Below are 13,257 nucleotides of genomic sequence, written 5' to 3'. Positions count from 1 at the left end.
GCCAAAAGCTAAGGCTCATACGTAGGTTTGGAAGGATTCGCTTTTTATCAGTAAATATTGATTTCACTGTACACACACAAACCCCGCAAGAAAATATCTCCAGTGATAATAATCAAAATTTGCAGCTAGGCAAAGTAAGGGAAATGCTGCTTGAGAACTCATTAGACTTTTATTTAAGGCTATATTTTGACATGTGATGAGGACCCTTCCCCATAATTTTGTGCAACTGTGACAATATAAATCAATACAACTTTAAAAAGTGCTTCAAAATAAACATCAACTGTATCCATTGAAATTATTTTTAAAAAACATATTCTGCCAAGCTTACTCATACACAAGAACTTTATTTATCGATATATATGTATTTATTTATTTATATATATATATATATATATATGTACAAACATTAACAGGCATCACATCAAGCACTTCTACAGCACCATGCATGGAAATTAATGCTTTGCAGAGAATTTTCACAGCTATTCCAGTTCCAGTTTCCCCAAGCAGGAGGTGCCATAGGAAACAGTGCAGGAGACTTGGGTGTGGAAAGCACATAATTAGTCCTCTTCCTACCTCTCCCATTAGGAGGCACTGTAGGGAATGGGGTGGGCAATGTAACGGTAGGGCAGCTCTCAACCACTCTAGTTCGAGCTTCTCCCAAAAGGAAGCACTACTGGGAATGGTGCAGGACCTCTAACTGCTTAAGGAGATCTCAGATAGTGCAGTGTCAGCCCTTCCCAGAAGGAGGTGTTGTATGGCATCGTGCAGGGACACTGCTTGTGGGGAACGTACAGCTGCTAATTGGCTATGGAATAGTCCCTCCCAAAAAGGAAATAATGGAAGCTCTATTGCTTAGGAGTGTTATATTTGATTAAGGCCCGGAGGTTAGACCACAGGGGACAATCCTGCCCTGACTGAGGGAGCTGTGTGAAGAAGATGAAATGGATTTAGGCCAGCATTTTCAAAAGTCTCCACTAAATCTAGACGTCTGGTTTTCACTGCCCAGTTTGAGAAGTCAAGGACCAATGAAGTCAATGAGAGCTATGGGTGCTCAGCACTTCTGCAAATTGGGTCCAAAGTATGTAGAGATGGACACCCTTGAAACTTTCGGCCAGAGCGGCTCCACCTCAAATTTCTAGGGTTCTGTCTCCCAGTCTCAACCTCTCCAAGTGGGAGGCAGTGCAGAGAGCTGGACAAAAGGGCTGGCAATGGGAGTCTCTCAGCTACTGCAGCCCCCACCTTTTCATAGCAGGGGGCCCAATGGGGATCAATGCAGGACAGCTGGCTTCATGGCAGTCTCACATGAACTCCAGTTGATGCCTCTCCCAGCAGGAGGCAGCATAAGGAGACAGGATGGGTGACTCACAATTAATCCAGTCCTGTCCTCTCTCAGCAGGAAATGTTAGAGGTCTGTCTTCACAGCAGAGTTAACTCAGGCTTTTATTCATGTATTGCCCCTAACCCAACTCCTGGCCAAACCCTCTCAAGGTTGGTGCTGCTTTACACCTGACCTGGCTGGCACAGCTGGGGCTATAGGCTAAAGGCTGAGAGAGGCTTGCGCTTGATTGATAACACTCCCACTCTGCAGTGAGGGCACAGATTAAATCACTATTCATCCTCCAATGCCTTCCCACAATTCCCCCCATGTGCCCAGAAGGACAGACCAATTGTCCCACGATTCACTGGCAGAGAATCAGGAGGCAGTTCAGCTCACTGGAGCACAAAGAACCCTGGGATGTGCCCCAGGAGTCCTAGAGGCACACATGGGTGAGTGCAGCACCAGTGAGCGTACAGTAGCACAGATGGGGCTTTGTAGTGTGGCCACTCACACCTGGGCTAGGCCAACCTGGATGCTCAGACCTGGGTATTGATCACTCGAATTAACTCTGTAGTGAAAACACACACTACAGGCGTCAATGCAGGGCAGTGAGGGGCTTTCACTCCAGTCCTGACTTCCCCAAGCAAGGCAGTAGTGCTGGATGGAGTGGGAGTGGGAGTGCAGGGGAATTTTGTCTTTAGTGGGTCATCCTAATTTTCCTTGGAAGGGAAGTAAGAAAGGTCTTTTCTCAGGACGTGAGGATTTAAGGCTGGAGGGAGGGAGGGAAAGAAGGAAGGGGAGAAAGTGTGAGTGGGAGAGAAAGAGAGATATTGTAGGACCAATGTGTTTCCAGAGTCTTCTGATTCTCTGTGACCTTCACTCCTGCCCACCTCAAAGTCCCAGGATTTTGAAGGCATCTCGTAAGTCTTCCACCTCATCCAGTGGCTGTGCAGAGCAGGAGAGACAAGATGAGTTATGCTGAATAACGGAAATGCTGAGAGGGGAGGAGAAGAGGAAGGGGACAAGAGGAGAGGAGGGTTGGAGAAGGGGGGAACCGAAGAAGGGTGGGGTGAAAATGAAAGGGAGATGGAATGGAGGAGAGCAGAGGTGAGGAAAGTGGGCAGAGGACAGTCAAGAAGGGAAGATAGAGGGGAGAGAAGGGACACACAGGAGCAGAGGAGAAGTGCAGCAGTGGAGGGAGAGGAGGCACTGGATGAACAGGGGGAGAAGAAATGTCCCTCACCAAGAGGATCCGCCGGAGTCTCCTGGACAGACGGACAGAGTTTTCATGCAGCCCCTCCCAGGCTTTAAAGGTCCTCTCCCGGTTCTCCACGAAGGTGTTCCAGCAGTAGAAGTAATCTGCCAAGGAGCAGGAGACAGGATGAAGACATGGAGCAGAGTCAGGGTTTCCCAGAACAGGACTCAACTGTTCCCAAGAATCATTAGGGCTCCATATCCCTCTATATTTCTCCCCCATGACTCTGTCACCATCTCGCCCCCATCCCCTCTCTCCAGGCCTCTGTCTCCCCATGTCTGAGATACTGTCTCCATCTCCTCATCTCACCTTTGAAAGTCATGATGGCGATCTGGACCCCAGCCCGGTGCAGGCGTCTCAGCCCCTCGGGCTCAGCATTGCGGTCCTCACAGAAGTATAGCCGGGCAGCGAAGATGCGCAGTGTCAGGTTGGGATAGGCACGCAGGAAGTCAGCCACATGTCTGGCGCAGTCATAGCAGGGGCTCCACGAGGTGAACCAGGTGACTCGGTAGCAGCGTCCAGGGTCCAGGTCCCAGGCGGAGATGTAACGCAGGAAAAGCATCTCCACATGGCAACCCGACTGAGCAAGAGAGAGACAGAGAGGGAGACAATGGGAGAGAGGATGGAGACATGCATGGATGGATATGTGGAGGAATGGATGAGTGTATGGGCAGATATAGGGTTGAACTGGTGGACGGATGGACGAATTGATATGGGGGTGAGCTGGTGGATGCATGGATAGGTAGGGGATGAGCTGGTGGGTGCATGGATGCATAGTGGGGTGAGTAGTTGGGTACACAGATGGCCTGATAGTTGAGTAAGTGAGCTGATAGGTGCTTGGCTGTATTGATGGGTGCCCAAGTCATGCCCATACTTTGTTACGTAGGTATCCGAAGTCCAAGGAGCAGGAGGTGGCGCTGTCCCGACGTTTCACCACATAGCAGAGGTAGGTCTCATGGCGGCCCCGGGCCCAGCGTAGGTTCTTGAAGTTGTAGAGGAATTTCTTCTGCTTCATCAGGAGGCTGCAGGGGAACATTTTAGGGGAAGATTAAACTATAATAGCACATCCCAGAGCAGGGAAGCAACAGCGTCTCTGTACAGGACTCTGGTGTTTCTGCACTTAGAACATCCTCTTCATTCCTAGGCCCATCCGTACCAGAACTGCACAGTGTTCAGAAAAGGGACACAGACAGGACAACGGGGCTGCAGGACGGGACTCTACAAGTGGAAATGGAAAGAACTTAATCTACAGAGTTTGGTTAAACAACAACTAAGGTGGGAGAGGATGAAACTGTGGGAAGGGCGTAAAAGCAAGGAGGCAGAGCAGTTGGTTGGGAGTCTGAAGGAGGAGACCTGGGTTGTGATTGAGAAGATGGGACATTTCGGGCTGGGCAATCAAGGAATGTTTCCTCACAGTGTGAGACTGTGGCAGAGTCTCCAAGGGAAGGGGTGGCAGCCCCATCACTAGGGAGATTTAAAACTAGGATTGGACAAAGCTCTGGAGAGCAGGCTGTATGGAAGAACTTTGCCTTGGCCTCCAAGAGATAAACATGGTGGAATTACAAACATCAGTGGAATGCTGGAATAAACCACACAGGGAGGACAGAATGGGAGAGGGGAGAGACCAGCAATCTAGCTAAAAAATTCCATTCAGTGTAATGGAAGGACGTTTCTGGATGGAGACCTTTATGGATACAAGCCCTAAGTCAAACAAATTCACACATGGGGCTCATTACTCTGCGTAGGATCCTACTCTGGCCCAGGGGAATGCAGAAGTCATAGACCTTTTTCTAACAGGCTTCACCTCAATGCGGGGTGGCAGCAGGAGCTGTGAACAGCTGTGCTCACTGAGGTGAGACGCTAGCCACCTCCACAGCAATGCAAAACAGAAGTGAATGGGTTAAAAATAATCCTGGCACGTCACCTCCTCGCTCTGAAGGGCTGATGTGTGATGGAGGGACTCATAGCAGGTCAGTTGATATAGGGTCTGGGTCTATAGGGGGATGAGAGTGGAGTAAAGGTTGGGAGAGGGGAGCTTGTGTCTGTTGATTTATTGTAGCAGGTTTGTCTGACTTCAGTCTGAGGTCTGAGAGTTTCAGGCAAACACACATCTCTTCAACACACACACACACACACTTGCACACACACACACCCTCTGTGTGACACACATACATTGCTCCCTCACACATCCAGCTACCTATCACCATAGTATCTGAGTAACTCGGTATTTAAGATGGAAATTACAATCACATTCTCGCTACACACACATACATTCCTCCCTGTCACACAGCTTCATACACATCCATACTTTACACAACCTTGATTTGCACACACACACATGCACTCATTCAGACACATTCACACACATGCATACACCCCATCCCCCATTCATAGACACCTCCAGCTGTCACCCACATCTGCACATTCACACTCACATATCCGTCTGTCACATACCTTTATATACCCACAGCACACCAGCCTTCACATATGTAAAGCTTCCTACCATACACACATATGCCTCCCTCATGCACATTCACACAGAGATACAGAGACAGAACGCTCATTCTCACACAAGATACACACATCCCTCACTCACACACATCCTTTGTTCCAACCCCACAACTTAAGTGTACCTAAAGAACATGATATGCATATCATATTTCCTCCCAATGTCTACATTATAAACTTAAACTCATAGACATGTAACATCTGACTAAGTTGTGTCATGTCTTCTCCTTGCGGATGGTCCACATAAGGGTCAAGAGCCTACTACTGCTATCAGTTAATGGAGTTATTTCTTTAGCTCAAATGGCAGTGCTCTGCTTTTGATGCCACAGCATTCCTTCCCATGCTGGAGCATTAGTGTTGACCCAGAGGGCGGAGCACCCTTACTGAATAACCTACACTTCTCCCCCCAACATAGCATCCACTGTGGCACTGGACTCTGTACTGACTCAGAGGGGAGAGAGCTCCCCGACTGAACTACTCCTGCCACTCCCTGCAGCATCTGGGGATTTCTTGGAGGTCTCCCACCTGAGCACGGCTGCAGTCCAACCCTGCTTAGCATACAAGGTTGGCCAGAAGTACCATACACATGAGCTGACTACACACATCTCCCCGTTTCGATTTCTCTGTTTGTCTCACTCCACTTCTTAGTGTGTCTTTCTGACTTTCCATTTCTCTCTCTCCTCATCTATCCTTCCTTATCACGCTTGCTTTTTTTCACGCTTGTACCTTGTGCACTCGGAACAGTCACATCCAGAGCCGGCGCTGGGCATGACCAGACTAAACAATTGCTTAGGGCCCCGAGCTGCTCAAGGGGCCCCCCTATTCGCTTTTTATTATGTGTTGGGGGGGCAAAAATAGTCCTGCTTAGGGTCCATAATGGGCTAGTACCGCTTTGTTCCAACTCCAACCTGCCCTTGAACCACCCCACCGGTCCACCGACCCACAGAAGTGGCTCTGGCTCTAGTCCACAAAGCACGTATCTCCCGGCCAATGGTCCACTCTCACTTTCAAATGTGGCTTACCGCTGCAGGGGGCGGGGGGGGGGGGTGGAGAGGGAGGTGTGGCATTATCCCCCTTGAAAAGGGGACAGAAAGGGGGCGCCCCTTTTGCTCTTGCCTTCAGTATGACTGACTTCAGGGTGTTACAGTAGCACTACCTGCCCTGTTATGGGCTAAGGAGCAAGTATAACATTTAGGGCCAAATACTGAGATCTTAGCTGGAGAAACAGGAGGGAAAAATCATGACAGATGTGACCATTTCGAAGCGTTTTCATTCCAAGGGATTGGAACAGGGAGAATTGTTCGTTTATATGGAAATTTTTGTGAACATTTTCACCTTCAAATGCTTCATTTTTCATTTTTTCTCCCTCCTTCCCCTCTTTTTAAAATTCTTTTTTAACAATTTTGCCACTGGAAAAGTGCATTGGGAGAAAAGGAACAACTATAAACCCAACAAGCAAAATGACGCTCAAATTAGCATTTTCCAGTGTCACCAGAAAAAAAACGGAAAATACAGAAAAAAAAAAACAAAGCCATTTTCATGCAAACTTACGATGTCAAAAACAGGTCATTTTTTGACTGAGAATCTGTCACTCAAAACATTTCAACCCGCTCTAATGCTAACTCCACTTCTGGCTGTGTGCTTTCTCTGGCTTTGACTCCGCTGGGAGTTCTGCTATAGTAAGGACTTCAAAACATGTTTGGTAGGTGAGTATCAACAAGTCAACCCTGGGCAGATACGAGGAGGTTAAAGCGACTGAGCAGGTTCACACTGTATAGCTAGTTACAAATGACTGGGTGTTTGCACCCCATATAGCTCCTGCATAATTCGAGGGGATGCTGTCTGAGTCATGATTCTGTCCAGTCATTAAAGAAAGTTGTTAGGTGTGGAGCATCTCCTCTAATATAGATACACTCCCCAAATGTTCAAATCACAGGGCAGGTCCTTGCATGGGAGAATGGCATGCAATTGCATAAGAGTGATTAGGTGATCATTTGGACACCGTGTAACTGCAGTGCAAGTAGAGCTACTGTAATCTGGAATGATCTGTACCTAGGAGCAAGTATATGAACACCAGAGAGAAAATGAGAGACAGAAATTGATAGATAGATAGATAGATAGATAGATAGATAGATAGATAGATAGATAGATAGATAGATAGATAGATAGATCACAGAAGCACTTGAATGTTTACCCCTCAGCTCTCTGTACCTATCCTAGTTCAAGAAAGAAAGAAAGAAAGAAAGAAAGAAAGAAAGAAAGAAAGATCTGAACAAGAATGGGCAAGACAGAGATGGGGGAAATGACAGAAAGAGATAGAGAGAGAGAAATCTGTAGTGAGGGACAGTCAGAGAGAGAACGAGATGGGAGGGAGAGCTGGGGAACTGAGTCAGATGGAGAAATGGAGAGGGACAGCGAGCAGCTGTGCAGAACAGATTCATACCAAGAGAAGCCCTGAGTTCTGGTAGGACGGAGAGGGGTACCTGTCCATGGCCATGCCGGGGTCTCCTTTGAGGTGGCGGGGGTTACAGGGAGGTCCTCTGAGTCACCCTGCTCACTTGCTCCGTATGAATGGTCCTCTGACTCGATGTACAGAAATGAGAACTGCCCTGTACTCCCCTCCCCCATTTGTTGCCTCCACCCATCATCTCCCTCCAGGTTTCAGTCTGGTTTAGGTAGGGGAGGAGTTAGAGAGCTCTTTGGGGCCACAGGCACTAGTGAGGAAAGGGTTAAAATGTAAAGGGACTTCAGTTCTAAAAGATGCTTAGCCCTGATTGGCTACTCCCCTTTAGCCCCTGCAACTTTCATTGGTCCCCTCTTAGCTCTAAGATATATTTCTAAATTAATATCAATAATAAAATTCAACTAGACAGGAAATGTTGCCTAATGGTTAGAGCAGGGAACTGTGAGCTAGGACTCCTGTGTTCTTTTCCTAGCTTTGCCACTGATTCATTGTTTGACCTTGGGCAAAGTCATTTAGGTCCATGTCCTCAAAAGTATTTAGGCACCTAATGTATTGATTTCAGTGGGCATTAGGAACCCAAATACCTTTGATAATCTGGACCTTAATCTCTCTGTGGCTCGGTTTCTCCATCTGTACAGTGGGAGTAATAATGCTGACCAACTTCACAGGTGGATTGCAAAGCTTTTTTCATCAATGTCTGTAAAGTGTCTGGAATCCTGGATAGAAGGAACATAGAAAACATCCAATTATTACTGTCATCTACATTGCTGTTGTCAGTTTCATCCTGCAGGGCTTTGCAGACTGTACAAAGGAGTTGCATCACTCACTACAGAACAGCAGCCACCTCTGGGGTGGGACACAGCAGCTGTTTAAAAGCACACTGCAACACCACACAACAGCTCAGTACAGGAAATGGAGAAGAAAACTGTCTCCAGCTGAAAATGCAGGGAGAATTTAAAGAGGCAAATTGTAATGCTCAGTGATGGAATTTAGTCTCCAACTTGACACCTAAATATTATGGTGACAGGTGCTGAGCAAATATGAGAGAGATATAATGAGAGAGACTGAGAATCAGGCAGCCTCTTGCAGAAAGCCACATGGGATCTTTAATGATTCTCCTGTTTACAACGTGTGGGTGCAGTTGCTGCAGCGGTAGCAGTCTGCCCGCAGGTTGTAAATTGCCGGATCAGAGCCGAAGAGCCCCAGGTTTATGTCTTATGCAGAAGAGGTATTAAGCCATTCATTACGATAAGCCAGAATCAGCTCAGGATGGGTGCCAAAGGGGTGATGGGGAGATTTTCCACAACATCTCTCCCTCTTTCTTCTCTCCCTGGCAACCGTGTTCCTTGTTGTACGAACAGCCACACGAACATGGACTGTGCATTATCAGCTCTAGGGCAAGAGGAGATAGGGAGGGGCTGCTGGGACAAGGCTGCGGTTGTTTTTATAGTATTGGAGGAAGTGCTCCACTTTTCTGTACTTGATTTATTTTCTGTATTTGTTTAGCTGACTTTCAGAATGACTGATGGAGTCATATGAAACCAGTACATGCGAAAATATAAGGAACGTAGGAATTGCGGTACTGGAACAGACCTGAGGTCCATCTAGTCCAGTGCCCTGTCTCTGATAGTGGCTAATTCCAGATGCTTCAGAGGAAGGTGCAAGAAACCCCATACTGGGGACCTTTCTTCCTGACTGCAGGCGAATAGGGGCAGATCCAGAGCTAGTGTAAATTGTCATACATTCCATTGATTTCAGGAGTTATAACAATTCACACCAGCTGATCCCCTATCCCCTAGTGTTTGATTGATGTCCCAAAGCATGAGGGTTTATATGCCTTATAAATATGTACCCTAGCTAATAGAATTGCAGAGGGCATTCTTATTATTTATATATATGACCATTTTGAATCTTTCTAAACTCTTGGCCCCTATAGTATCTTGTGTTAGTGAATTCAACAGGTGCACTAAAAATACTTTTTTCCCCATTTCAGTTTGGTGCCTTTTAACTGGGAAGGAGATAAAGACAGGAAAATCATTTCAGAGGACGTTAAAAAAGACCATATACCCCACAGAAATTGCTACTTCTCAAGAACACACCTGCCAGTATTTCATCAGCTAAATTAAGGAAGCTGCAGTTCCATTCCTTTTCTGGTTCTTAATTTCCATAGCCAAGTGCTTATATCAAATTTTCCACACTGAAAGAAGTCCAAGAACTTTATCTGTTAGCCTAGCCATCTGTTTAAACAAAGGCTCAGTGCACGTATTTGCCTGAAGGTTTAACAAATATCACATTTCATATGATATTTAACCAGATCCTTCACCTAACACCCCCTCCGCCCCCAAAGGGGACATGTTCTCAGAGATTTAACACATTATCCCTACTACCTAAAAGCACGGCAGATTCTACCTGCTCTATATGGAACAGAGAGAAGCACAGTGGGAGAAAGAAAGAATAAAAGAAAGAAAGAAAGAATATTTCTATTGCATCTTCCATCGGAGAATCTTAAGCCCTTTATAAACATTTAATTATTTTTCACCCCCTCTTCTCAGTATGGGCAGTATCTTCCCCATTTTATAGATGGGGATACTGAGTCACAAGGAGATGACAAGGCTTGTTCAAGGTCACAGGGTGAGGCAACAGCAGAACCAGGACTCGCAGACCTGTGCTCTTACCACTCTAGTCCCTTCTGTAATCTGCAGAGTGTTTATCACACTTGGGATCCTTTTGGGTGGAAGATGCTCAAGAAATGTAAGAGATTATTTCCACTATCAATTATTTAATATCTCTAATGCATCTCTTCCCTGTGTTCCAATCATAGTTATTTAATTAAAATTGGAAGGGGCTAGCAATGGGTCATTTCCAGCGAAGGCTCCTCCATTTCTGTTTCTTTCTCCAGCACAGCTTGTTGACCATCAGGGCTCATTGCAAGACTCTTCCATTCCCCCCAGAGTTAGTAGAGAGGAAGCCGGGAGCATTTTGGTGGGTCAGGCTGTGTTGGGAGAGTATTTATCAACAAAGGGCACCGTTCCAATTTGTAATGGGATCTTGTATGTAAACCTGCACCTGTGCTTGAACTCAGAGCTTGGCACGTTCAAAATATAAAATGAGACAAGCAGAGAAGAGAAGGAGTCGCAGAGAAAAATACCAAACTTATATTTGTTTTTAAAGATTCAGACAGCAAAAATCTGAGAAATGAGAGATAACATTTAGTAAATATTTAAAAGCAATTATCCAGCCCAAAGCAGAGAGCAGGCTGCCTGTATAGTCAACAGGAAGTCGTGTGATCTGTGTGTATAGATATAAATATCTATTTGTTTTTTCCATTCACCCCTTGCTCAGAAATCTCATTTTAAATCAAGCGCCGGTGGCTCTAGTTGGCTAATTTTGTTGGCTGAGAGCTACGAACACCACCACCTGCTTCCCCTCCCCTCAAGTGAAAACCTCAGAGATGCAGAAAAACTTTCTCTGCTCAGTGGGAGCAGAAGCTGAAACCACCAAGGCGATGTCTGTGCACTGAGACCTCAAGCCAAGAACAGCAGAGAAAAGAGGTCTCTTCACTACTAAACATGATGAATGCATAAATACACTGATAATCTTGCTAACTGCATTGAGTGTATTTCTTCAGTACTCATAGTGCCTCGCTAGAATTAAATATAGGACAGTAAGACAATGTACAGATTTTCCCCACACAGCTCTGCCAATGCCCCTCAGTCCTGCCGTGCATCCCCTGGCTATTCCAGTCCTGGGCTCCCCACCCAGCTCTGCCAATGCCCCTCAGTCCTACCCTGCAGCCCTCCTGCTATTTCAGTCCTGGGCTCCCCACACAGCCCTGGCAATGCCCCAGTTCTTCTTCTCCTGCCCCTGCTTGTTTCTCTCTCTCTGGGTGTCTTCAGACAATAAGGGTTTTGGCCCTCGAAATCTGATAGCTGACACATTATCTGTCATTGAGGAATTCCAAGCTCACATGCCAGGCTGGAGGGAAGAAGAAGGGGAGGGGGGAATTGTGGGCTGGAGAGTTACTTGTCCACCATGGACAGGTGTGGAGGATGTGGTTAGAGCCCAAGCAGCGTGCAGCAACTACCCTGCGTGTCTTTACCAGCACGTGGCTGCAGCATGCGGTTGACAGCACGTCTCATTTACAGTAAGAAAAATGCAGAGTCAGCAATCAAAGCTAAAACAGCGTCCCTGCACTGAGATGATTGATTGGGGAGCTGAAATGCTGCAATTCATTCCGTGCTGTTTCTACAGTGCTACTTTCAAGGGCTGTGCACAGGACCTCAGTCTCCAGCACTGTTCACCCATCTCCTTCCCACAGAGCCTCTGCAACCCTGTCCTGGACATACACAGAGAACTTTGGTCCCAGCACCCTCCACCTTTGCCCTTTCTCTGCTCAGACTCACACCTTCCTCATACACAGCGGGCTTCAGTCTGCATTCCCATGCCACCCACTCCTCCCAGAGCTCAAGACCAGCCATCCAATCATCATAGAGTGAAGAAGCAGAGGCCTTCAATCTCCAGCATGGGATGTCATTCCTCTCCCCCATGCTGTTCTACAACTGGGGCTACACAGCAGGCTTCGTCTCCAGCTCTACCCATCCTTCCTATTCCGCTGGCCCTGCTCCCACCTCCATAGTCCCCAACCCAGGGATACTGTGACACTCGGTACCTCAAAGCATCACCTTGGAACCCCCACAATTCACCACTGTTATATAATTATGATATGTTCTGTACAAAGTATGCCTTGTGAGGTATCATTTTAAAAGTCTTGATCTGTTGAACATTAATATCCTGTTGGATTGTATGTGCTATCATTGTAGGGGAACTTATGAAGTTTTCCTTTGTATGTGTTACTGAAACATGTTGTGAGCTTGGGAACACCCACAACCAGCCTTTCAGGTACAACAGTGGAGTAGCCAGACAGCTCATCAACACCCATCAAGGAAAGAATCCACCATCCCAGAGACTTCTCAGAGGGAGCACGTATACAGTGGAGACTGCTTTACCAATGGGAACTGACTGATCCCCATGTCACAGCAAAAGAGCTTTCTAGCAAGCTGGAAGATCATATAAAAGAGGAAAAGTGACATCACCACTTTGGCTCTCTCCCCCCACAACTCAACACCTGGCAGAACATCTGAAGGACAAAAACTTTGAATTGGGGAAGGGTGGTCCCAGGCTGGAAAAGAGTCCCAGCCTGTGTACTGAGGATCTGTGAATTGTTTGTACTGTCAGGGTGAGACGCTGCTTGATTCAAATCCTGTTTAGTTTGTAGAACTCAGACTGCAAATTCATTTTTGTTTCTAAAATAACCAACTTTAATCTCTATTCTTTCTACTTATAGTCACTTAAAATCTACCTTTCTGTAGTTAATAAACCTGTTTTATATTTTACCTAAAACAGTGTGTTTTGGTTGAAGCGCTTGGGAAATCACAGCTCAGTTTACAAAGGCTAGTGTGTCCCCTCTCCACGTTGAGAGGTGGAGGACTGGGTAATGAACTTACACTGGTCAGGCTTCTGACCTGTGCAAAACAGTACAGTTCTGGAATGCAAGGCTGGGGAGCTGGGGGGGAATTGGCTGAAGCTTCCCTATTGATGGTTCATGAGTGTCTGGGAGATCATTCATGTAACTCTATTAGTAGGGCCCTACCAAATTCATGGTTCATTTTGATCAATTTCTTGGCCACAGGGTTTTAAAATTGGTCAGTTTTA

The 13,257-nt window shown here is 46.6% G+C and overlaps 1 protein-coding gene across 1 annotated transcript; it reads right to left on the bottom strand.

The window, feature by feature from the left end:
- Nucleotides 1-333: 333 nt before the first annotated feature.
- AICDA (activation induced cytidine deaminase) lies at nucleotides 334-7,578 on the bottom strand. Its single transcript, XM_007055621.3, has 5 exons — nucleotides 7,565-7,578; nucleotides 3,448-3,595; nucleotides 2,883-3,153; nucleotides 2,562-2,677; nucleotides 334-2,263 (listed from the first exon to the last, which is right to left on the bottom strand). The coding sequence occupies exons 1-5, from the start codon at nucleotides 7,576-7,578 to the stop codon at nucleotides 2,210-2,212; spliced, it is 603 nt and encodes a 200-aa protein (XP_007055683.1). The 3' UTR covers nucleotides 334-2,209.
- Nucleotides 7,579-13,257: the final 5,679 nt, after the last annotated feature.

Source organism: Chelonia mydas, chromosome 1 (assembly GCF_015237465.2).
Source record: "Chelonia mydas isolate rCheMyd1 chromosome 1, rCheMyd1.pri.v2, whole genome shotgun sequence".
NCBI classification, from domain to species: domain Eukaryota; kingdom Metazoa; phylum Chordata; order Testudines; family Cheloniidae; genus Chelonia; species Chelonia mydas.
Note: the sequence above shows the minus strand (reverse complement) of the source record. Positions and strands in the feature narration are given on the sequence as shown.

Excerpts from the sequence above, each read along its gene's own strand:
- AICDA (XM_007055621.3), bottom strand. Across the intron at positions 2,678-2,882 it reads CGCCATCATGACTTTCAAAG|ATTACTTCTACTGCTGGAAC; the intron begins GTGAGATGAGGA and ends GCTCCTTGGCAG. Across the intron at positions 2,264-2,561 it reads GACTCCGGCGGATCCTCTTG|CCACTGGATGAGGTGGAAGA; the intron begins GTGAGGGACATT and ends TGCTCTGCACAG.